We start from the raw sequence: 22,387 nt of genomic DNA, 5'->3' as shown, positions 1-22,387 counted from the left end.
CAATCTGAAATCTGTGTATTTGAATAACATGTGTAGAGCCTGCAGCTTTTCCAAGACAGAGGAGACAGCATTGTTTGATTTTAATACCTTTTAAATACTGGGTTGATCTGTGTTTGTGGACAGATGTGGTGTTTAAGTCGTAAAAGATCTGCGATTAATACATTATGAAGAAATCATGAAAAACATCCTGCTGGGGGAGCATGTCCCAAGATCCCTTTGGTAAAGACTTACCCTCCTATACATAAATCTCTAACACTCTTGGCCTCCATAATGGTTATTTGTGCTTGGAGAATAAAAGTGCTGATGAATTAGACCTATCCAGCTTATCACCGCTGAAAAAACTGAATGGCCATCACTGAAAGTGTCTTCATTAGTAATCGTCATCCTTTAAATTGTGGTTAATTACTTTGTAAGTATAAGTGTTTATTTTCAGAATTAGATGAAAATTTGAGCATGCTCATTCTTTGCTTGCTGAAAAATTTATATTCTCTTGGCACAAAGCAGAATTTTTGTCACAATTATGAAACAGCCAGGTCTGTTTCAGACTCGCCCCATATTCATGGATCATGTTTCAGTCTTTTACTAGGTGCCTCTCTTTTTTCCCTGACTGGACAGATGTGGGACAAGATTAAGTCCACCATGTTTTTGATGATGGTAGGGGGTGGATGCAGAAGATGGGGGTGATGGTGGGCGAGTGTCATCTCCCAGGCATCCAGCATCTGGACATTGACCCCTCGGAACATGGCGCGCAGCACCACGTCCTGCTGCTGAGAGAACCAGTCGCTGTTGAACAGGCTGGACTCAGGGTCCAGCTTTTGGAGGTTGGCTGTGCGGATCACCACCAGAGTGGCTGGCTCGCGGTCCAGGAGCCGCACCACAGCCCTGCGGATGTGTCGGAGACGCCGGATGTACACCTCCACAGGGAAGGTGCTGAAGTGAGACCAGATGCCCACAAGCACCACTGTGTCTGAGCCACCCCGTATCCTGTCCAGCTCGTTAGCTACATAGTGCATCTCCGGGGAGGACACGGAGGTGAAGCGGATGGGTGGCCCGTGGCAGCGGTAGCTCAGCAGTATGCTGTGCCCACTGTCCACTGCCATGTAAGGCCCCACGTTCTTAGGACTGTGAAGGTTGACCTCCTTCAATTCTGGAGACAAATGGATGGTCGTGATGGGGAGAAAAATGAACAAAACATTAAAAAGGTGGGAATGCTGAGTGGAACAAATTTGTTAGAATGAATGACAGTGATAGCAGAGGTTATCAACAAAGTTCTTACCAGGAACAAAGGCATTGAGGTACTCAAACCATTGCCGCACAGTGGAGTCTCCAAACATGTATATAATCTTCCCTTTAAGACACTGTGTTATGGCTGATGAGTCATTAAACTGTCGCATCACTGTTCCACTCAAAGGCCTCCAAGAATGATGATAGTAGTATCCCGCAGGGGTGAATTTATTGCTTTTCATTTTGGTTTCACCTTAAAAAAAAAAAAAAGAGAGAAAAAATTATACATTTTTAAAAGCAATTGTGTTAGACATGCACCGTGTCCAAAAGTGTCCAGACACTCCTTCTAGTGCATTCAGCTGTTTTAATGTGCACCCACTGTTGACACAGGTGCTCAACCACACACAACTTGTATAATCTCCACAGAAAAGCACTACAAAAATAAAGTGATACTCTGAAGCAGCTACACATGAGCCTAAGGTCACCAAGCACACTGCCAAGCATTGGCTAGAGGGGTGGAGGAATGACAGACCACCATCAGATACCTTTGGGATAAGTTTGAAAGTGTTTGTGATCCAGAAGTAATCCAGCATTCATATGGGACATCAATAATGTTCTTGTGGCTGAATGCAATGAAACCCTCATAGTAATATTCCAACGTCAAGTGTAAAGCCTTCCAAGAAAAGTGGAGGCTGTTACTGCAGCAAAGGGGGGTATGTCCAGCATGTGATGATCCATTACTTTTGTATTTCAACATTACATACATTTGACTCTTACTTTAGTGTTGGTAGTTGCTACATGCAGCCTATCGACTAACTGCAGTGTAGCTATAATTAAGTTACACTTGGTTTACTTTATTTGTGAATAGCTGTTGGTAACACATCGTACAGAGTATTAATTTTACAAAAAACATACCCTTTTCTGCAGGCAATACAGTCACATTGTCCATCCCTGAGGAATGTATAGGAACCTTGATATTTACACCACTGAAACAAAATTTTAAAAAATTAATTTCCTATCCTTGCATGTCAAAGGCAAGTAGGTAGATAAACTACTGAACAATTCAGCAAAATAATGAAGTAAAACCTTTCCTTAAAAGGCAAGCAATTTTTTAGGAACCCAGTATTTTTAACTAAAATTTAAAATGTTAACAATGACATTTGTCCTTTTCTTTCTGAGAATACTGAAATAAAAACTTAATAAAAGTCTTATTTATTTACAAAATGCTGTAGAACACTGCCAGCTTACCTTTGGAAGAACTGAGCTTCAGTTTTTGTAAGGAGGTTTTTCTTATAGCCTCCTTTTGAATGATTGATTCGAGTGTCGCAGCCTAACATTTTGGGCTTGTAACAGTACCAGGGCTCTCCAGTTTGCAAGTCAGTGAAGTTGCAGAGAGGTTGCTCCTTGTGGGGCAGGCACAGGTTGCACACAGTGGTCTCAGAGAGGAAGCCAGAACGGAAAACACTCTTGAAGAATACCCGGTCTGGCTGCTCCTCCCTCAGCCTCTTCAGTACCACCACTGCCTCGCTGGGGTGCACCATAGTGAGGTCCACCTGCACCACTCCTGCCCACAGCAATGGGAACAGCACTGTGTAGCTACCATTCCGGTGGTCATGCACCTGGCCCACCACACCCGCCCCCAGATCTGGTGAATGTAGACGAGCCACCAGGAAGTCTCCCCCATGCTTCTTGGGCTGCCCCATGAAATTCAGCATGTAGATGTCCACCAACAACTGACCACCTTCCTGCTGCTCTGCTGGCCCCCTGATCACAAAGTAGCTTTGGGCAGGGTCACTGCTGAGCCGCAGAGGGAGTCCTGGCACCAGGGGTCCAGGCCAGGAAATGGAATTGAGGAGATCACTCTCTTCTCTGGCCTCCTCTGCAGTGGGCTCCTGGCCCAGGTGGGCACAGTATGTGTGGTTGAGCTCCACCGACAGCAAGGCCTCAGGTGTTTTAAAGGCTGAGTGGATGCTGCTCTGGATTTGGTAGAATGCAGACATTGTCTGACAGTTCAGCTTCTGCAAGCAGAAAGAAGGAGGAGACAGCTGAATTTCTCACAGAAACAAACAAGCAATCACAAACCTGAAAAATGGCTTGAGGACCTTGGTTACATGGAGCCCAATAGTTTTTGTTTCCAAGTACTCATAGATGGTTTTCAAAGGGAATTCAAACATTAAAATTTCCACTCAGAATTGAAATCACACATAACTGCTCTATTTCAACATTAAGTGCCACTATTCTATTTAACTGTGTCTACTAGGCATTGAACGACATACATTAGCTATGTGGCAGGCATGGCTAATTTTAGCTCCAGTAGGCCAAGTCAGCAAATGCCAGTGTGATAGCAACCCACTGGAGTTCTAACCCTTACCCCACAGTTCTATCACATGAAACTAACATTCATAATATTGGGCTATTATCAGTACATTTGTATACACAAGGTTTGGGGCTGTCACCAGAATTAGAAATGTACAGTATGTTTCAGGTATGCAATATTTGAAGCTATCAACATGTATTACAATTTAAATAATCTGTGAGAGTAAGCTATATGAAAACACAATGCAGCCTTTTACACTGACCGACTAATACTTGGCTACATAGCTGAGATATCTCTGTCATTCATTTATTCATTCATGCATGTATCATCTAACATACTTATCCTCATGAGTCACAGTGAGATGCTAGAGACTATCACAGCACTATATCGCTGTCGGACTAAGGTAATATTATGGTGTAATATCACAATTACCTTCTGGTTAGAGCTGGGTGAGAGATTCTAAAACAGGGGTGTCCAATCAGGGGTCTGGTTGCAGGTTTTTACTCCAACAAAGCAGGAGGTCACCTGACGAAATGTTTGAAGACTAAGACCAGCTGATTAAATGAGTGGAGTCAGGTGTGCTCCAGCTTGTTTGGAGTGAAAACCTGTAGCCACATGGGTCCTTTGCGGATAAGATTGGACACCTCTGTCCTAAAACCTTTTAGGGAATTACATGCTTTGCTTGATACTAGTTTATCTCATCTACCTCTATTCAGCTATTTGAAAAAGTCAATAGCATGGGTGGTGCGACCTCTGCATTGTGCCATCATTGCACTAATGTGATTGTAATCTAATGTAGGGATAAAGTTAAGAGAGCGTGTTGGCACAGAAAGGCAAATCCCAAAATATAACTATACCAGAAACAATCAACTGATTGCAGCAACTAAGAGTTGAAGATCTTTTAATGTGGTAATGCCTTTGCCAGAAAGCACAAAACACAATTTTACACCATTTTAAAAATGCCAGAACAAAACTAAACAAATATTCCAGTCTGCCACCCAATACTGTGGTAATCCAAAATATAGTTTGTTACAGCTGTCGTTCAAGCCACTCTTTTTAGTTTCAGAAATGGTTTTAGAGACAGCCTTCATCACTTGAAAACATGCTTTGGTTTGGCTCCTGTTTAATTTGTTTGTTGATGCCAAAACTTTAAGGCACTAACTTCTACATCCACTGGTTCAAATTCAAAGTACAGTAATAAATACAGCAGAACAGTCAAGTTTAGAATAACTCATGCTCTGGCACAGACCTCCCCATGTGGACATGTTCTGCTCTGAACATGCTGCAATATGTACTCACTTCCATTGAGGTGATGTTGCGTATGAGCAGTACAAATCCTGACAATGCCAACAGAATTAGGAAGGGGGCAAATCTGGGCATGCGTCCCTCCATGGCTGGCTCTCTGTGCCATCCTCCAGCACAGCATCACAGCACACAATGCCAAGCCATTAGCAAAAACCACAGAGAAGATTCACCACCTGAGGCAAAGAACATGACAGAAAACACACATGAATGTCTGATCCTCTTTGTTCTGAATGAGTTATTTCACAAAACCAGAGAAACTATGATTCATTGGTTCTAATGTTGTACAAATAAACTAATGTGGACAAATAATTCATGGCCTGAAACCCCACCAACTGATTACAACGAGTGAAATCCAACAAAAGTAGATTTGATGCCGATCCAATGCCAGGATGATATGCAGAAAATGCTGGATTGGATGTTGGAGGGAAAGAAAGAATAAAAGTTGATGCAGTCCTGTAACAAATCTATACTGTGATATAATCTATATTGTGTGATATGATGGTGTTAACTGTGTATTTCTTTCCATGAGACAGTAGAGTGCTTGAGTAGTTTGAGCATGACAACCTATTATATTTAAACTTAAGTTTATTAAAGACTAGAAATGCATGTTGTCCAGTGTGAAAAAAATGGAAAGTGGGACTATGCCATCTCGAAGATTTATCTGTTGGCCAAGGCCAGGCTCTTCACCACAACACAGCTCTTTTATAGGCATGTTTTATTTCTATCTTATGTTAAATGTTTTTCACTCATTACTGTACAGAAAAGGTCAAAGCTGGCTCTACTTTAACATCTGTAGGAGGTCCTTTAACATCTGTAGGAAGCTCCTGTAGTTGTTCTATCAGACCATGGTTGCTAGCGGTCTTTTTTATGCTGTGGTGTGCTGGGGAGGAAGCATAAAAATAAACGAGATGCGACTGGACAAGCTGGTCAGGTGAGCGGGGTCAGTGGTCGGTGTGGAACTGGACTCTGTGGACAAGGTGGCTGAGACAAGAACATTACACAAACTGCTCTCCATTATGGCGGATGATGGCCACCCACTGCACACCATCATCATGGACAGGAGCAGCATGTTTAGTGGCAGGTTGCTGTCACAGAGCTGCTCAACCAACAGATTCAGGAGATCCTTTGTCCCCAGAGCCATCAGGCTCTTCATCAGGCTGTGAATCTCATGTTAAATCACGAATCATAGGTCTTATATCTCATGCTTAATCTTATGTTTCTTTATCCATTTGGGCATATGGACACCTTGCTGCACATATTGCACTTTCTGCATATCTTATTGCGCATCTTGCACATCTACACGACACACTACACACTTTATTTTGGTACCAACATCTGCACATACTTATTCATTCAGTATGGTCATTATATGCCGTTACCTGTACCTCCTTGTACAGTCATTACTGCACTGTGTCTTTCATCTGAGGTTATAGATCTTATTACATTTTGATGTATGTTTCCATTTGTATATATGCCTGCAGGATCTTTTAATATTTATTCTTCCTGTTATATTGTTTACAACCTTATTACTATTACTGCACTGTGTTGTGAGTCTGCTATTGGCTGCAAAATTTTCTTGTCTGTCTGTCTGTCTGCCTGTCTGTCTGCCTGCCTGCCTGTCTGTCTGCCTGCCTGCCTGTCTGCCTGCCTGTCTGCCTGCCTGTCTGCCTGCCTGTCTGCCTGCCTGTCTGTCTGCCTGTCTGTCTGCCTGTCTGTCTGCCTGTCTGTCTGCCTGCCTGTCTGCCTGCCTGTCTGCCTGCCTGTCTGTCTGCCTGTCTGTAATGCTCTTTCTAACCTTAAAGAAAACTCTGAGCAAGCAGTTCATCACAGAGGCCATCAGGCATCTCTGTGATTGGCTAAATCTTTAACCATGCCCAAATACTTCTGTCATGGATGAGAGTGAAATCTACAAGGGATAAACAAGGGAAAGCATTTGAGTAAATTATTTGACTGGAAAGGGGACAAACTAATTAGTAAAGCCTGGTACGAAGTTCAAGCATTTAAGCTCTCACAATATTATTGAGAAAAACTAGGCTTGTATGTATCTTGTACTAGATTTATATGTTCTATGGTAGTGTTTGTGCTCATTTGTGCTATTCAAAGTAATCTGAAAAGAGAGGTCTTTTTTACTGTGTAAAAACAATGGATGTCAGTGTATTTTTCTACAAGAAATGCATTCTAAGGCTGAAAGGATTCTTTCTTTTGGTCCAACCAGCAGGGTGATAATGTTCAATTTATTCACAGGACTACTTGTTCCGGAGGTGTTGCTACTTCCATGGTCATAAGTAGATGAAAATGGACACTGGTTAAAAACCTACGTCTTGTAGTTCATTCAACAAAGGTTATTTAAAATTTAACACAGACTTTTGTAAAAACTCAAATGGTTAAAGTTTTGTTAAAACTCAAATGGTTAAAAATATTTCTTTTGGATACAAGTAGTCTTTGGATTTGGATTCCTACATCAATCTTTAAAAGGTCAGTTGTGATTTTGATGGTGCTACATCACGTTAGCAATGCTGAGAGACATTTTACTAGAAACTCTTCTGCTTTTGTTTCCTGCCAGTGATGCAAGAAAAGTTGAGGCTATAGTTGTGCTAAACCTTAAAGCAGAGCATTTTGGTTAATATTATATTTTTTATCCTGTATTAGTACATCGGCACATACTGAGACAGGTTTACAACCAAGATGGTAAAACGGACATAAAATGTTGTGGCTCCGTAGGTGCCTTTATTTTTGTTTAAAGGGCAAAATGTCTCTTCTTAACATCTGGGTTGCCAAGCCCAGCACTAGATACATGGTCAATATGTTATTTGATGGATGTTTATGGCACTGTTCTTGACTATAGTGCTTTTTACAACCTAAACAGTGTTTTGTAGTTGTTAATGCTGTTACTTCAAATTCTGCAGCATTCAAGATTCACTCAAAATGTATCAACACTATACATTTGGCATTATTTGATGTTAGATGATGGATGTAGCAATAAAAACTTACAACAGGCTATTAGCAATGAATGCTATCCCTTTGCTATAAAAAGACAATTCCAAGTAGAAAGGGAAAGTTTGTGAACGAACTTTTAAGTTGGCTTGAAAAAGCCAGTTAATTACATTAAAACGTTAAAATACTGTAGTCGAATACTGTTGAAAGCTGTTAAAATGTTGCCAAAACGTTGTTAATCAAAAGCTGCAGTATCCGTGGTGGATAGTAATTTACTAGATGTTACCATGAATGAAGTTTCACCTTAAATTTAGTTCTACGTTAATTTTAGGGTTACCTTAAACTAAGTTCCACCTTAAAATTTGTTCCAACTTAAATTTAGTGCTATGTTAATTGCAGTTCCACCTTAATTTAAGTGTACCAACTTATATCCTGTGCCACATTAAATTTTGTGATATGCTAACTGCAGTTCCACCTTGCATTCTGTGCCTCCTTAAGTAAAGTTCCACCTTGCATTCTGTGCCTCCTTAAATAAAGTTCCACGTTAAATTCTCTGCCACCTTAATTTCAGTGCGCCCTTAAAGAGAGTTCCACCTTACATTCTGTGCCACCTTAAATTGTGTGCTATGTGTGGATTTTTACATTTGTAGTAGCATAGTTTTAAGCATTAATATTTTTAGTAGCATAGTTTTAAGCATTAATATTTGTAGCAGCATACTTTTAGGCATTAATATCAGAAGGCGTTAACTCGCACTTAGCGTTAAAGCGTTAGGACATTTGCATGGCAGGGCAGGCGAAAAACAGACAGTATGTGACAAACATGCAGAGATGTACACAATAACAGGAAACCGGCCAAGGCCAGAAATTGAAGTAGGTCTGCGCTTAACTGTTAGCATATGAGGTTTTCATTAGAACATGAGGTTTTCACATCCATATATGGTACACCACACATTGCACCCACTAAACAGGAACATGTACACATTTAGGTTCAGCTTATATGCACACACATAATCAGCTTCAGGGTACAAAAGGAGTCAGAACACATTGGGAGGTCAGAGCTTACTTGGGAGATCCATGATGCATGTTCTCTGTTTGTAACCTCTCCAGAATTCTGTAATAAAACTTCGTTTGTTTCACTTCAGTCTGATCTATTCGTCTCATTTTTTTTGCATCAACGAACACGCAAGACTGGTTTCATCCACATATCTTATTTGAAATTCCAGCTTAAATTTAGTTAGATGTTAACAGCAGTTCCACCTTAAATTTAATCCTATGTTAACTGAAGTTCCACTTTTAATTCTGTGCCATCTTAAATTTGGTGCTATGTTAACTGAAGTTCCACCTTAAATTCTGCTCCGACTTAAATTTAGTGATATGTTAACAGCAGTTCCATCTTAGATTCAGCGCTACCTAAGTGCAATTCCACCTTAAAAATTCAAGGTTTAAAATGTTACATGACATCTATCCCTCATATGAATTCTTAAGATTGAAATGTGACATAGATAAAAATAACAGCATATTTTGTGAAGTTGATAATGAAACAACGGGGCATGTTTTCTTTTGCTGAGTTTACTCTCGTGTAATGAACTTCTTGTGCAGTCTTTAGACTGAATGATAAAAACAGCTGTGAGCTTCCCGACACTGATCGCGAAGTATGACCTATTCCAAACTGTATTTCGCCGAGACACCCACTTCCCTCTTTGGTATACGCTTGTTTATTTTGTTTAGTGAACCTCCTTTTCTTACACCCACACTGCTGAACAGGCTCGCTTATGTCTGCGGTGTTTATGTGACGCGGTTGCCGTTCTTGACTGTGCAATATGACGAATAATGAAGGCGTCTCTTTCGTCCGGCTCGTTCACCGCTGCTCTCAGCTACACAGCCTAAAGACGTGCATCAAGGCGGAGGTCTGAATGCGCTCTCAGCTGCTGACTCTCCCTCACTCACCTTCCTCGATGCTGGTGCTCTGAGGAGAGATGCCGCGGAGTGGTCTCACTGCTCAGCCAGTGCTGTCCAGCTCTGCTCTGCTGTGGTAAACGACGAGAATTACTACCAACCACAGACTGAACTCCAGCCGCACGCGGTCAGAAAGTCTCCGGGTTTAGAACAACATCCCCGCATCCCCGCACGCCCGCAGGCCTGGGCGTGAGACGCTGGCTGCGCTGACGTACAATGACCCGAAATGATTCGAGCTGCTGCTCCGCTTCCCTGCCCGTTAACGCCGCCCACAGCACCAGCGCCCCCACGAGGGTAACGGTGGGCAGACAGCGCTATAGGCTGCGTGCAGCAGACCCCCAGCCTTCCAAAGCGTGTCCCCCGGAAGTGAAGCTTCCAGGTTTGAGAGAAGCGCCACTTTGACATTTCGAGCTGATTTCAGTCCAGAAAAGATTTGAAGTAGAAGCTGCTCGATAAAGCAAAACACCGAGCGGTTTAAATGACTGCTGCTACTGCAACGACGTGGGAATACAATACCACAGTTGCTATTACAGAACTTTGATGGGTAAATATAATCCACGTAAGAAGAGATGGTCTGAAGCATTTCCCCCGCGAGGTTGAGGAACATGGCACTATTAAAAAAACTAAAAAGCACAAAAGGACTTATTTAATGTGCAAGTACACCCCCTGGCTGTTGGTTGTTGTATGCTATGCTGTTGTATAATTCCTACAAAATACATCCATCCATCCATCCATTCTCTAAGCCGCTTCTCCCTCAGCGTCGCGGGGGGTGGGGGGTGGGGGTGCTATAGCCTATCCCAGCGGTCACAAAAAAAACAAACATTTTTATTATTTTTTTTTTTTTACTTATTTGTTTGTGTTATAATGCTCAGTATATAATACTGTAATAATGTAACTAAGGCTTTTAGTTTTCACTTTGTTGCCTTTCTCTTGCTCTTATTCTCTCTATTCCTCTGTATATTTTACATAAACAGCTGATGATGTGGGAAGTAGTAACTGACCGCTTCAGTTGCTGTTAGTGGTGACAGGCCAGCCTGCCGTGCTGACTGTCTGGGCAGCTTCTACAAACACTGCGGTCATTTGTGCGCGCGCGCTGTAGATTTGCGTCATTAACGCGCCTGCGCAGCACGAGCAGCCGGTCAGGAAGCGGCGCTGGCAGAGATGCTGGTGTCTGTTGAAAACAGCGGGGTGACCGCGTACTTAGGATTTGCTGGCGTGTGTGGACGAAACCAGTCTTGCGTGTTCGTTGATGCAAAAAATGAGACGAGTAGATCAGACTGAAGTGAAACAAACGAAGTTTTATTACAGAATTCTGGAGAGGTTACAAACAGAGAACATGCATCATGTATCTCCCAAGTAAGCTCTGACCTCCCAATGTGTTCTGACTCCTTTTATACCCTGAAGCTGAATGTGTGTGTGTGTATAAGCTGAACCTAAATGTGTACATGTTCCTGTTTAATGGGTGCAATGGACATATAGTTTACCGTATATGGATGCGAAAACCTCAAGTTCTAACGGTTAAGCGCGGATCTACTTCAGTTTTTGGCCGGTTTCCTGTTATTGTGTACATCTCTGCATGTTTGTCATGTACTGTCTTCTTCGCCTGCCCTGCCATGCGAATGTCATAACGCTTTAACGCTAAGTGCGAGTTAATTCCTTCTGATATTAATGCTTAAAAGTATGCTACTAAAAATGTAAAAATGCACACTTGGTCTTATAGGTGTATTTCCCCCTCATAAAGGTATTATTCTGAAAAATGGGAAGATTCATTTTAAGAATAAATCTCTCTTTCTTGACAGTGGTTTAATTTACATCCCAGGAGACGACGGCTTTGACTGACGGCTTTGACTGACGGTTTTTTGTTGACAGAAAGAGAATTTCCTAATGTACTGAGAGCGCCAGTCACATAGAACATGCTTTGGTTTTTGATGCTATACCTCAACAAATGTTGCAGCTTTTTAAGGCTTCGGCAAACAGTGATATGGATGTCATAGGGAATGGTGTTTATATGGAGAAACGAATAACCTTACATATAAGTGTACAAACGTAATAATATTTCAGTAAAATCAAATCTAATGAAAATTTTATGAACAACCATACTGGTCTTTTGTGTTCAGGAACATACATTGGAGTAAAACATGGACAGTTTGTAATAAATGTTGTATGAATAATGAAATAAAGTAAGTGACTACATTAAAATGATATATCCTGTTAAACGTGTTTCAGAGAGACTTAGAAACATGCATTTATTTTGCCAGTATACTGATCCGTGTTTTTGGATTGATGTGGAAAAATTTGGAAGAGGAAACGATAGACATTGCATTACATTGGATGTTTCAGATGTTATGATTTATTTTTATATGGACAGATTTGATGTTAAAGCATTTCTTTTTGTGCAGTACGTAATCATTCTAAACACCTTCGCCCCTCATTACCTGAGTGAACTTATCTCTCATTATGAACCATCACTCCTACTTACATCACACGATTCTGTGTGTATATCATACAACATTAATAGCGCCTTCACAGATGTACGTCACCCATGCCATGTGCATTAATGCACCCCTATACTGTCATGAATGCTGGCTTTAGAACTGGTAACTGATAACAAGCTGAGTGGTCTTTGGGCTGGAGTGTCCACATTGTCCATGATTTCCAAAAAGAATTTCGAATGTAGATTTGTTGGACCACAGGATAATTTTCCACTCCCCCTCAGTCCATTTTAAATGAGCTGAGGCCCAGAGAAGATGGCAGCATTCCTGGATCATGTGTATAAATGGTTTCCTCTTTTGTTTTTAAGAGTTTTAACTTGCATTTGTGGATGCAGTGACAAGCTGTTTTCGCAGACAGTGGTTTTCAGAAGTGTGTCTTAGCCGGTGCAGTAATTTCCACTGCACAAAAGTTCTTTGCTATTTTATGTTGAGAAACGTTATTCTTGAATTGTTGCACTTTTGGATCGTGCAGTCTTTCACAGAGTGGTGATCCCCTCCTCATCTTCACTTCTGAAAGACTCCGCCTGTCTGAGGTGCTCTTTTTATGCCCAGTCATGTTACTGACCTGTTGCCAATCAACCACCAGGTGTTTTTTAGCTTTACACACCTTTACCAGCCTTTTGTTGCCCCCATCCTTTTTAGAACCTTTTTGTAATGTGCTGTTGGGATCATATTCAAAATGGGTATACATTTTACAAAAAACAATAAAACTTCTTAGTTTCAACATTTGATTGTTGTATTGTACTATTTCCATCAAACATAGGGTTTAAATTAGTTGCACATCATTGCTTTTTGTTTCTATTTACATTTTGCACAGCGTCCTAACTTTTTTGGAAATGAGTTGTACCTTTCAAGGAGAATTCCAAAGATATTTCAAACGTTCTGCATTGTTAAATCATTGATGATGTAAACAAAGACATTCAAAATGTTTTGATGTGAAACTTTCCAAATGAGAATCACATTGATGGTGATAGGAACCAGACATGTGAAGCATTTATTGCCTTTAAATGCTTCATCACAGAAAGTTGCTATGATAAATTAAATTATACACTGCCTGATAGGCACGGTGGCGTGGTGGGTAGCGCTGTCGCCTCACAGCAAGGAGGGCCTGGGTTCGATTCCCCGGCCGGGTGACCGGGGTCCTCTCTGTGTGGAGTTTGCATGTTCTCCCCGTGTCTGCGTGGGTTTCCTCCGGGTTCTCCGGTTTCCTCCCACAGTCCAAAGACATGCAGTCAGGCCAATTGGGTGTGCTAAATTGTCCCTAGGTGTGAGTGACTGTCTGTGTGTCTGCCCTGCGATGGACTGGCGACCTGTCCAGGGTGTATCCTGCCTTCCGCCCGAAGACTGCTGGGATAGGCTCCAGCTCCCCCCAGCGACCCTGACGGAGAAGCGGCTTAGAAAATGGATGGATGGATGGACACTGCCTGATAGTGAATATGTTGTTTTATAATAGTTTCTTATGAAAAATTGGTGGAATTGCCCTTTAAAAGTTTTAAAAGTGATTCATTAAATGTCTTTCAACAATGTATACAAAAGCAATTTAATATTTGAGATGGTGAATTTTCACACATTGTTTCAGGATGGTTCTGGAAAAACCCTATAGTTTGTAAAAACAGTGTTCATCAATATGTTTATGGACAAGTTTATTGGTAACCTGTTTTATACATTGCTTGTTTTGTACAACTATTATATCCATCCATCCATCCATCCATTATCTTCCGCTTCTCCGGGGTTCGGGTCGCGGGGGCAGCATCCTAAGCAATGAAGCCCAGACCTCCCTTTCCCCAGCCACTTCCACCAGCTCTCCAAGGGGGATTCCGAGGCGCTCCCAGGCCAGCTGGGCGATATAGTCGCGCCAGCGTGTCCTGGGTCTTCCCCGGGGTCTCCTCCCAGGTGGACTCGCCTGTGACACCTCCCGAGGGAGGCGTCCAGGAGGCATCCTAACCAGATGCCCGAACCACCTCAGCTGGCTCCTCTCGATGTGAAGAAGCAGCGGCTCTACTCCGAGTCCCTCCCGGATGACTGAACTTCTCACCCTATCTCTAAGGGAGAGTCCAGACACCCTGCGGAGGAAACTCATTTTGGCCGCTTGTATTCGCGATCTTATTTTTTCGGTCATTACCCAAAGCTCATGACCATAGGTGAGGGTGGGAACGTAGATCAACCGGTAAATCGAGAGCCTTGCCTTATGGCTCAGCTCTTTCTTTACCACAACAGACCGGTAAAGAGCCCGCATCACTGCTGACCCAGCACCAATCTGCCTGTCAATCTCCCGCTCCCTTGTACCATCACTCGTGAACAAGACCCCGAGATACTTGAACTCCTCCACTTGAGGCAAGAGCCTATCCCCGACCCAGAGAGGGCTCTCCACCCTTTTCCGCCTGAGAACCATGGTCTCGGATTTAGAGGTACTGATTCTCATCCCAGCCGCTTCACACTCGGCTGCAAACCGATCCAGCGAAAGCTGAAGTTCGCGGCCTGATGTCCCCAATAGGACCACATCATCTGCAAACAGCAGCGATGTGACCCTGAGGTCACCAAACCGGACACCCTCCATCCCTTGACTGCGCCTAGAAATTCTATCCATAAAAATTATGAATAGAATCGGTGACAAAGGGCAGCCCTGACGGAGTCCAACTCTCACTGGGAATGAGTCTGACTTACTGCCGGCCATGCGAACCAAACTCCTGCTTTGTTTGTACAGGGCCTGAATGGCTCGTAGCAAAGAGCCATGTACCCCGTACTCCCGAAGCACCTCCCACAGAATACCCCGGGGAACACAGTCGAATGCCTTCTCCAGATCCACAAAGCACATGTGGACTGGTTGGGCAAACTCCCATGAACCCTCCAGAATCCTGGAGAGGGTGAAGAGTTGGTCCAGTGTTCCACGACCAGGGCGGAACCCGCACTGTTCCTCCTGGATCCGAGGTTCGACTATAAGCCGGACTCTCTTCTCCAGTACCCCTGCATAGACCTTGCCAGGGAGGCTGAGGAGTGTGATTCCCCTGTAGTTGGAACACACCCTCCGGTCCCCTTTTTTAAAAAGAGGCACCACCACCCCAGTCTGCCAATCCAGTGGCACCGCCCCCGATGTCCACGCAATGTTGAAAAGGCGTGTCAGCCAAGACAGCCCCACAACATCCAGAGCCTTGAGGAACTCAGGGCGGATCTCATCCACCCCTGGAGCCTTGCCACCAAGGAGCTTCTTAACTACCTTAGCGACTTCGGCCTCAGTAATGGACAAGCCTATTCCCATGTCCCCAGACTCAGCCTCCTCACTGGAGAACGTGTCGGTGGGATTGAGAAGGTCCTCAAAGTACTCCTTCCACCGCCCAATGACGTCTTCAGTCGAAGTCAGCAGCACACCATCTCCACTATATACAGTGCTAGTGGCACACTGCTTTCCCCTTCTGAGTCGCCTGACGGTTTGCCAGAATCTTTTCGGAGCCGACTTAAAGTCACTTTCCAAGGCCTCACCAAACTCCTCCCATACACGGGTTTTTGCCTTGGTGACAACTGAAGCCGCAGATCGCTTGGCCTGTCGATACCTGCCAGCTGCCTCTGGTGTCCCACAGGCCAACCATGCCCGGTAGGACTCCTTCTTCAGCTTGACGGCATCTCTCACCTGGGGTGTCCACCACCGGGTTCGAGGTTTACCGCCCCGACAGGCACCAACTACCTTACGGCCACAGCTACAGTCAGCCGCTTCAGCAATGGAGGAACGGAACATGGCCCATTCTGAGTCAATGTCCCCCACCTCCCCCGATATCTGGTCAAAGTTCTGACGGAGGTGTGAGTTGAAGATCAATCTGACAGGTTCTTCTGCTAGACGTTCCCAGCAAACCCTCACTATACGTTTGGGCTTGCCTGGTCTGACCGGCATCTTCCCCCACCACCTGATCCAACTCACCACCAGGTGGTGATCAGTTGAAAGCTCAGCTCCTCTCTTTACCCGAGTGTCCAAAACACATGGCCGCAAGTCCGATGACATGACTACAAAGTCAATCATTGAACTGCGGCCTAGGGTGTCCTGGTGCCATGTGCACTTATGGACATCCTTGTGTTCAAACATGGTGTTCGTGATGGACAAACTGTGGTTTGCGCAGAAGTCCAAAAACTGAACACCACTCGGGTTCAGATCAGAGAGGCCATTCCTCCCAATCACACCCCTCCAGGTCTCACTGTCATTGCCCACGTGAGCATTGAAGTCCCCCAGTAGGACAATAGAGTCTCCAGGAGGAGCACCTTCAAGCACCCTTCCCAAGGACTCTAAGAAGGCTGGGTACTCTGAACTGCTGTTCGGTGCATAAGCACAGACAACAGTCAGGAATCGTTCCCCAACCCGAAGGCGTAGGGAAGCTACCCTCTCGTCCACCGGAGAAAACCCCAACATACAGGCACCGAGTCGAGGGGCTATGAGAAAGCCCACACCTGCCCGCCGCCTCTCACCATGGGCAACTCCAGAAAAGAATAAAGTCCAGCCCCTCTCAAGGAGATTGGACCCAGAGCCCAAGCTGTGTGTTGAGGTGAGCCCGACTATATCTAGCCGGTATCTCTCAACCTCGCGCACCAACTCAGGCTCTTTCCCCGCCAGTGAGGTAACGTTCCAAGTTCCAAAAGCCAATTTCAGCAACCGAGGATCAGAACGCCAAGGCCCACCTGGGGTGTCCACCACCGGGTTTGAGGATTACCGCCCCGACAGGCACCAACTACCTTACGGCCACAGCTACGGTCAGCCGCTTCAGCAATGGAGGAACGGAACATGGCCCATTCTGAGTCAATGTCCCCCACCTCTCCCGATATCTGGTCAAAGTTCTGACGGAGGTGTGAGTTGAAGATCAATCTGACAGGTTCTTCTGCTAGACGTTCCCAGCAAACCCTCACTATACGTTTGGGCTTGCCTGGTCTGACCGGCATCTTCCCCCACCACCTGATCCAACTCACCACCAGGTGGTGATCAGTTGACAGCTCAGCTCCTCTCTTTACCCAAGTGTCCAAAACACATGGCCGCAAGTCCGATGACACGACTACAAAGTCAATCATTGAACTGCGGCCTAGGGTGTCCTGGTGCCATGTGCACTTATGGACATCCTTGTGTTCAAACATGGTGTTCGTGATGGACAAACTGTGGTTTGCGCAGAAGTCCAAAAACTGAACACCACTCGGGTTCAGATCAGAGAGGCCATTCCTCCCAATCACACCCCTCCAGGTCTCACTGTCATTGCCCACGTGAGCATTGAAGTCCCCCAGTAGGACAATAGAGTCTCCAGGAGGAGCACCTTCAAGCACCCTTCCCAAGGACTCTAAGAAGGCTGGGTACTCTGAACTGCTGTTCGGTGCATAAGCACAGACAACAGTCAGGAGCCGTTCCCCAACCCGAAGGCGTAGGGAAGCTACCCTCTCGTCCACCGGAGAAAACCCCAACATACAGGCACCGAGTCGAGGGGCTATGAGAAAGCCCACACCTGCCCGCCGCCTCTCACCATGGGCAACTCCAGAAAAGAATAAAGTCCAGCCCCTCTCAAGGAGATTGGACCCAGAGCCCAAGCTGTGTGTTGAGGTGAGCCCGACTATATCTAGCCGGTATCTCTCAACCTCGTGCACCAACTCAGGCTCTTTCCCCGCCAGTGAGGTAACGTTCCAAGTTCCAAAAGCCAATTTCAGCAACCGAGGATCAGAATGCCAAGGCCCAGGCCTTTGGACACTGCCCGATCCACAACGCACCGAACCCCTACTACTGCCCCTCCCATTGGTGGTGGGTCGATGGGAGGGGGGACTCATGTAACTCCTTCGGGCTGGGCCCGGCCGGGCACCATGAGTAAATGCCCGGCCACCAGACGCTCGCTGGCGAGCCCCTCCCCCAGGCCTGGCACCAGGGTGGGGCCCCGGTAACCCTGTTCCGGGCAGGGTACACAAGTCCTGCTTTTGTGTCTTCATAGGGGTTATTATGGATCACATTTTGTCTGACCTGTCACCTAGGACCAGTTTGCCATGGGAGACCCTACCAGGAGCTTTTGCTCCAGACAACATAGCTCCTAAGATCATTCAAGCACGCAAACCCCTCCACCACGATAAGGTGGTGATCCAAGGAGAGGCAACTATTATATTTATAGCTAATTTGCTATATATTTTGTTATAGATGACCTCATAATCACACTCTCCACAAAGGGACCCCCAAAACCTCAAACACAAATCAGACCCTGATTTAGTGAATGAAATTTTAATGGGAGTTTACGTTCATCTTGTGGTTTGATGAACTATGTGGCTATTTATTGTCATCTTCCATTCTAAATAACAATGTAAGACATAAAGAAAAGAAAGATGATGTATTGAACTTACAGAGAAATTAACACAGTAGCTCAGAGTAAAGGAGATTTAGACTGTATTTACTGTAAAACAGCTCTACAAGTGGAATCAAATCAGAGTCTGAATCCTGCTGTGTCTTGCACGAAACTGAAAACACTGAGCAATTTTTATAGCTTGCTGATGGTGATGAAATGAACCAGTTCTTTCAAGCTGTCCTTAATTATCACCTAATTCTCACCTCCTCCATATAAAACAACGTCTGATTATACTTTCTTCAGAATAGTTTCTGGACACATAGTCAGATTTTAAGTCCACTTAAAGAAATATTTAATTTATAATTATGGGTCAATATCAATGTAATGTGCCTTTGGTGTCCTCAGCAGCCCTTTAAATTTCATAAAAACTATGTTTACAAAAGTATTTTTACACTAAATTAACACATAATGTACATATAAAATTTTAACATTCAGTTTAGGATATATTTTGTACATTTTATATAATTTTCTTTGATGTGGAAAAAAAATGCAGCTCACATCCTTTTAAAAAAGATTTTGAAAGTCTTACTCGTCATTGACCCAGAAGGTAAAATGGATATTGCTTTTTTGCGGGGCAAAACCTTGTATCTCCAATATGGTAACTTTATGGGAGAAGGAAAAAACATACTTTACTTTTAATGTAATATCAATGGAACCAGAATTTTTTCCAAGTCATTTTGGGCCGTTTCTTTGGGTCTGTACATCATGAAATTTATACACAATAGAAAGAACAACAGGTATTTTCAAATTATGTCAACAACTGAAAAATGACAAAAATGGAGATATGAGGTTCCGACAGCAGTGAAATAAAAGAGCTACATGTTTGTAACATGGAAATAAATTGAGAATTTATTGAATTTACTGTACAAAATAATCCACATAATTGAAAGAGTAAATTATTAAAATGCTGCTAAAATATTATGCTATTTATGATTGCCACTAAATAATAATGATCTTAAATTTTGCTACTTATCAAAGTCAAAATCCCATCTGAATGATAATTAGTCCTAGCATGGGTGCCAAACTCTTAGTTATAGACAAATAGCAGAACTGTAACTACAGCCAACAGTCTAGAACAAAGGCTGGGAAGCCTTCTTGTGGGATCTCAGAGTCCAAGTATATTACATAAAGCAGATTCACTGCTATAACACTGAGCTGGTTGGAAGTTTGTTGTCTGATGATGAAATGATGTAACATCTTCTGACTCTGTACATGGCTAAGATGGTGATGATAAGTGTGATCTAAATGAGTATGATGTCAGTGGTGATGCTGCCCCTGCTGATGAAACCAAAAATCTGATGATGCCCATGTCCAGTGACGGTTCATGATTGATGACTGTATCATGGATGGTGTATCTGTTTAGTCTTCCTCACAGTCTAAATCATAGCAATGATGGCAATAATAATGATGATAACAATGATGATGACTTGAACAGTGATGATGGCACCGATGTCCTCTTCATGAGTCCTGATGTCTCTGATGATCTTGAGTCCATGGCTAAGATGATGCTGCCGCTGATCAAAATAAATGCTGAAGGTAAAGTCCAGTGATGGTGATGACCGTATCAGGGATGCTGAGAATCTAGTCTTCTCTACAGTCAATTCACCAATGACAGTAATGGTATTGATACTGATGACAACAATAATGATGGCTTGAACTGTGATGTTTAGATGGCGCTGATTTTCTCTTCATGAGTCCTGATGTGTCGTCTGGTCTTTCTCTACTTCCTCTCAAGGCTTCCTTTGATGAACATCATCTCATCTGGTTAAGAAACTGAACAGTCCACTTGTCTAGCGTGTCTTGATGTCATCCAGGAATCATTGCTGTCTAGAGTCTCTAATCCAGGAAGAACTCTGCACTGGAACCCTGCATGTTGAACAGTGAAAAAAGAAAGAAAAGGCCAGATTAAGATATTCTAAACATGGTTAAATTAAATCTCATAGACGTGTTAGGATATCACATATCTGGGAATACTAAAAAATAAGGAGGAAAAATCAGATGGAGCAGTTAAAGGATAGATCTCAAGTGCTTCAGACAGAATCACAAATGTTGGATATGCTGCATTCTGCCCTTCACCTCTTATTATTTATGACGACTAGAACTAGAACTTCAAATCTGTGTCTTTTAATCTTAAATCAAATATAGATGTAGTTAATATACTGGTTTGACTAATTTTGTTTCACATTTTGCAAAGATCCCGCATTTGTACATGATATACCTTTAAAACTGAAACCAACCATAAAGGTGAATTCCACCAATTATTCTAAATTTCTTTAGAATTAAATGGCTAAAATTTGACCAGTCATTCTGAGAAGTTTGTAGTAAACTGCTTCGTTCTACAGAAACCTACCAATCAGAATTGTGCACAGTAGCATTGACAGGAAGAAGAGCTGAAGCTTGAAGCTGAAAAGCTTCAAGTTTCCTCACAAAAAGTTACAACATGAAATGGTTATGAACACGTCGACTGATACCTGAGACATTGTTTTAAAATTGTTCCTAGATAAGGCTTGGGACTAAAATGATTTTTTAAAATGCTTTTATGGTGGAGGGGAACATGCAGGGTGTTGTAAGGCAATACAGTCCCCAATGAAAACCTATTTTTTTCAGACTTACAATGATTTTATCATCACAGACATTACATATGAAATGTGTATGTTTTCTAGTCATTTAGGAAAGTAAATAAAATGCCTATAATTGCATTGTAGACATCATGGCCCCTGGTTCCTATCACCACGACTGTAAAGAAATCTAAATAGGTAAGTTTATCTACAACAAACCATTTCATGTCAAATCACTCTGAATGACTGTTTACACTGTAACGTAAACAGTAGAAAACAACAACAAAAAAATCGGGAGAATTTCCCTTTAAAAATGAATTATTTTCTACCATGACTCCAGTCTGGTGATGAGTAAGTGTGATGCTCCACCTTCACAGTATGAGAGGTAAACTTCCAGAGGCTCATCTGATTACACAGAAAACTGCATCTGAAAACACACACACACACACACACACACACACACTCATAGAATGTTTGTTAGACAAAAAAATATTTAATGTTAAACAACTTACAATTACTATAATAATATGGTAAAACTGTGTGTGTCAAAGTGTAAAGTGTCAGTGATTAAAAGCCTGGTGGGGGTCCTTTTGGTTTGCTGGAAACCATGAACGGTGCTGGCATCTCAAGGATTCTTGTGTTGCTGGATTGATGAGTCCTGAAACAGCCATCTGAATCAATGGACACCATCTTCAGTGTCTTCGACACTTTGGTTTGCTGCAAAGCAAACAAAGAGAAATGCTGAAAAAGTGTAAACTTACATTTGGACACATTTTTTTCAGAAAGACTATGTTGCAGTCTATTAGCTGTAACTCTGTAGAAATACACAAGGAAGCACCAACCAGTGTAGCATTCTGCAGTGATGTCTCCACTGATTCAGTGCGGAGGTAGATGGACGCCTCACTGATTGAAGTTCCAAAGTGCTGAATGAGAAGATGAAAATGATGAAAATATCTAAACAGTTTAAGCAGGTAGCAAAGGTGTTATTGTTCAAATTAGTTTATAGCTTTACCTTGATGCAGGCCACAGCTGCGACAGTTGCAAAGTGCTGAGGAGGAAGCTGTAAAATCAGTGAACACCATGAGGTTAAAATGAAAAACACCATGACTAAAATGAAAAAACAAACAGAGGCTGCAGAAAATATAATCACAGTGAAAATATGAATCTGCTCCAATAACTCAGTCTTACCTTGGGGTACAAATGATAAAATTCATTGCTGAGCACCCACCAGTGCTCAGACTCCAGCCCCTCACAGAGGGT

The 22,387-nt window shown here is 43.1% G+C and overlaps 1 protein-coding gene across 3 annotated transcripts; it reads right to left on the bottom strand.

Moving 5' to 3' along the window:
• On the bottom strand, positions 1–10,087 carry nxpe3 (neurexophilin and PC-esterase domain family, member 3). Of its 3 annotated transcripts, XM_017695217.2 has the most exons (6): positions 9,728–10,087; positions 4,841–5,019; positions 2,473–3,242; positions 2,140–2,210; positions 1,277–1,477; positions 1–1,147 (listed from the first exon to the last, which is right to left on the bottom strand). In XM_017695217.2, the coding sequence occupies exons 2-6, from the start codon at positions 4,931–4,933 to the stop codon at positions 558–560; spliced, it is 1,725 nt and encodes a 574-aa protein (XP_017550706.1). In that variant the 5' UTR covers positions 4,934–5,019; positions 9,728–10,087; the 3' UTR covers positions 1–557. The 3 variants fall into 3 exon arrangements, with proteins under 3 accessions (XP_017550706.1, XP_017550709.1, XP_017550707.1); XM_017695220.1 differs by lacking the exons at positions 4,841–5,019; positions 9,728–10,087 and adding an exon at positions 3,974–4,045; XM_017695218.1 differs by lacking the exons at positions 4,841–5,019; positions 9,728–10,087 and adding an exon at positions 3,880–3,967.
• Positions 10,088–22,387: the final 12,300 nt, after the last annotated feature.

The sequence above is a fragment of the Pygocentrus nattereri genome, chromosome 6, assembly GCF_015220715.1.
Source record: "Pygocentrus nattereri isolate fPygNat1 chromosome 6, fPygNat1.pri, whole genome shotgun sequence".
Lineage (NCBI taxonomy): Eukaryota > Metazoa > Chordata > Actinopteri > Characiformes > Serrasalmidae > Pygocentrus > Pygocentrus nattereri.
This window is presented reverse-complemented; position numbering and strand designations above follow the sequence as displayed.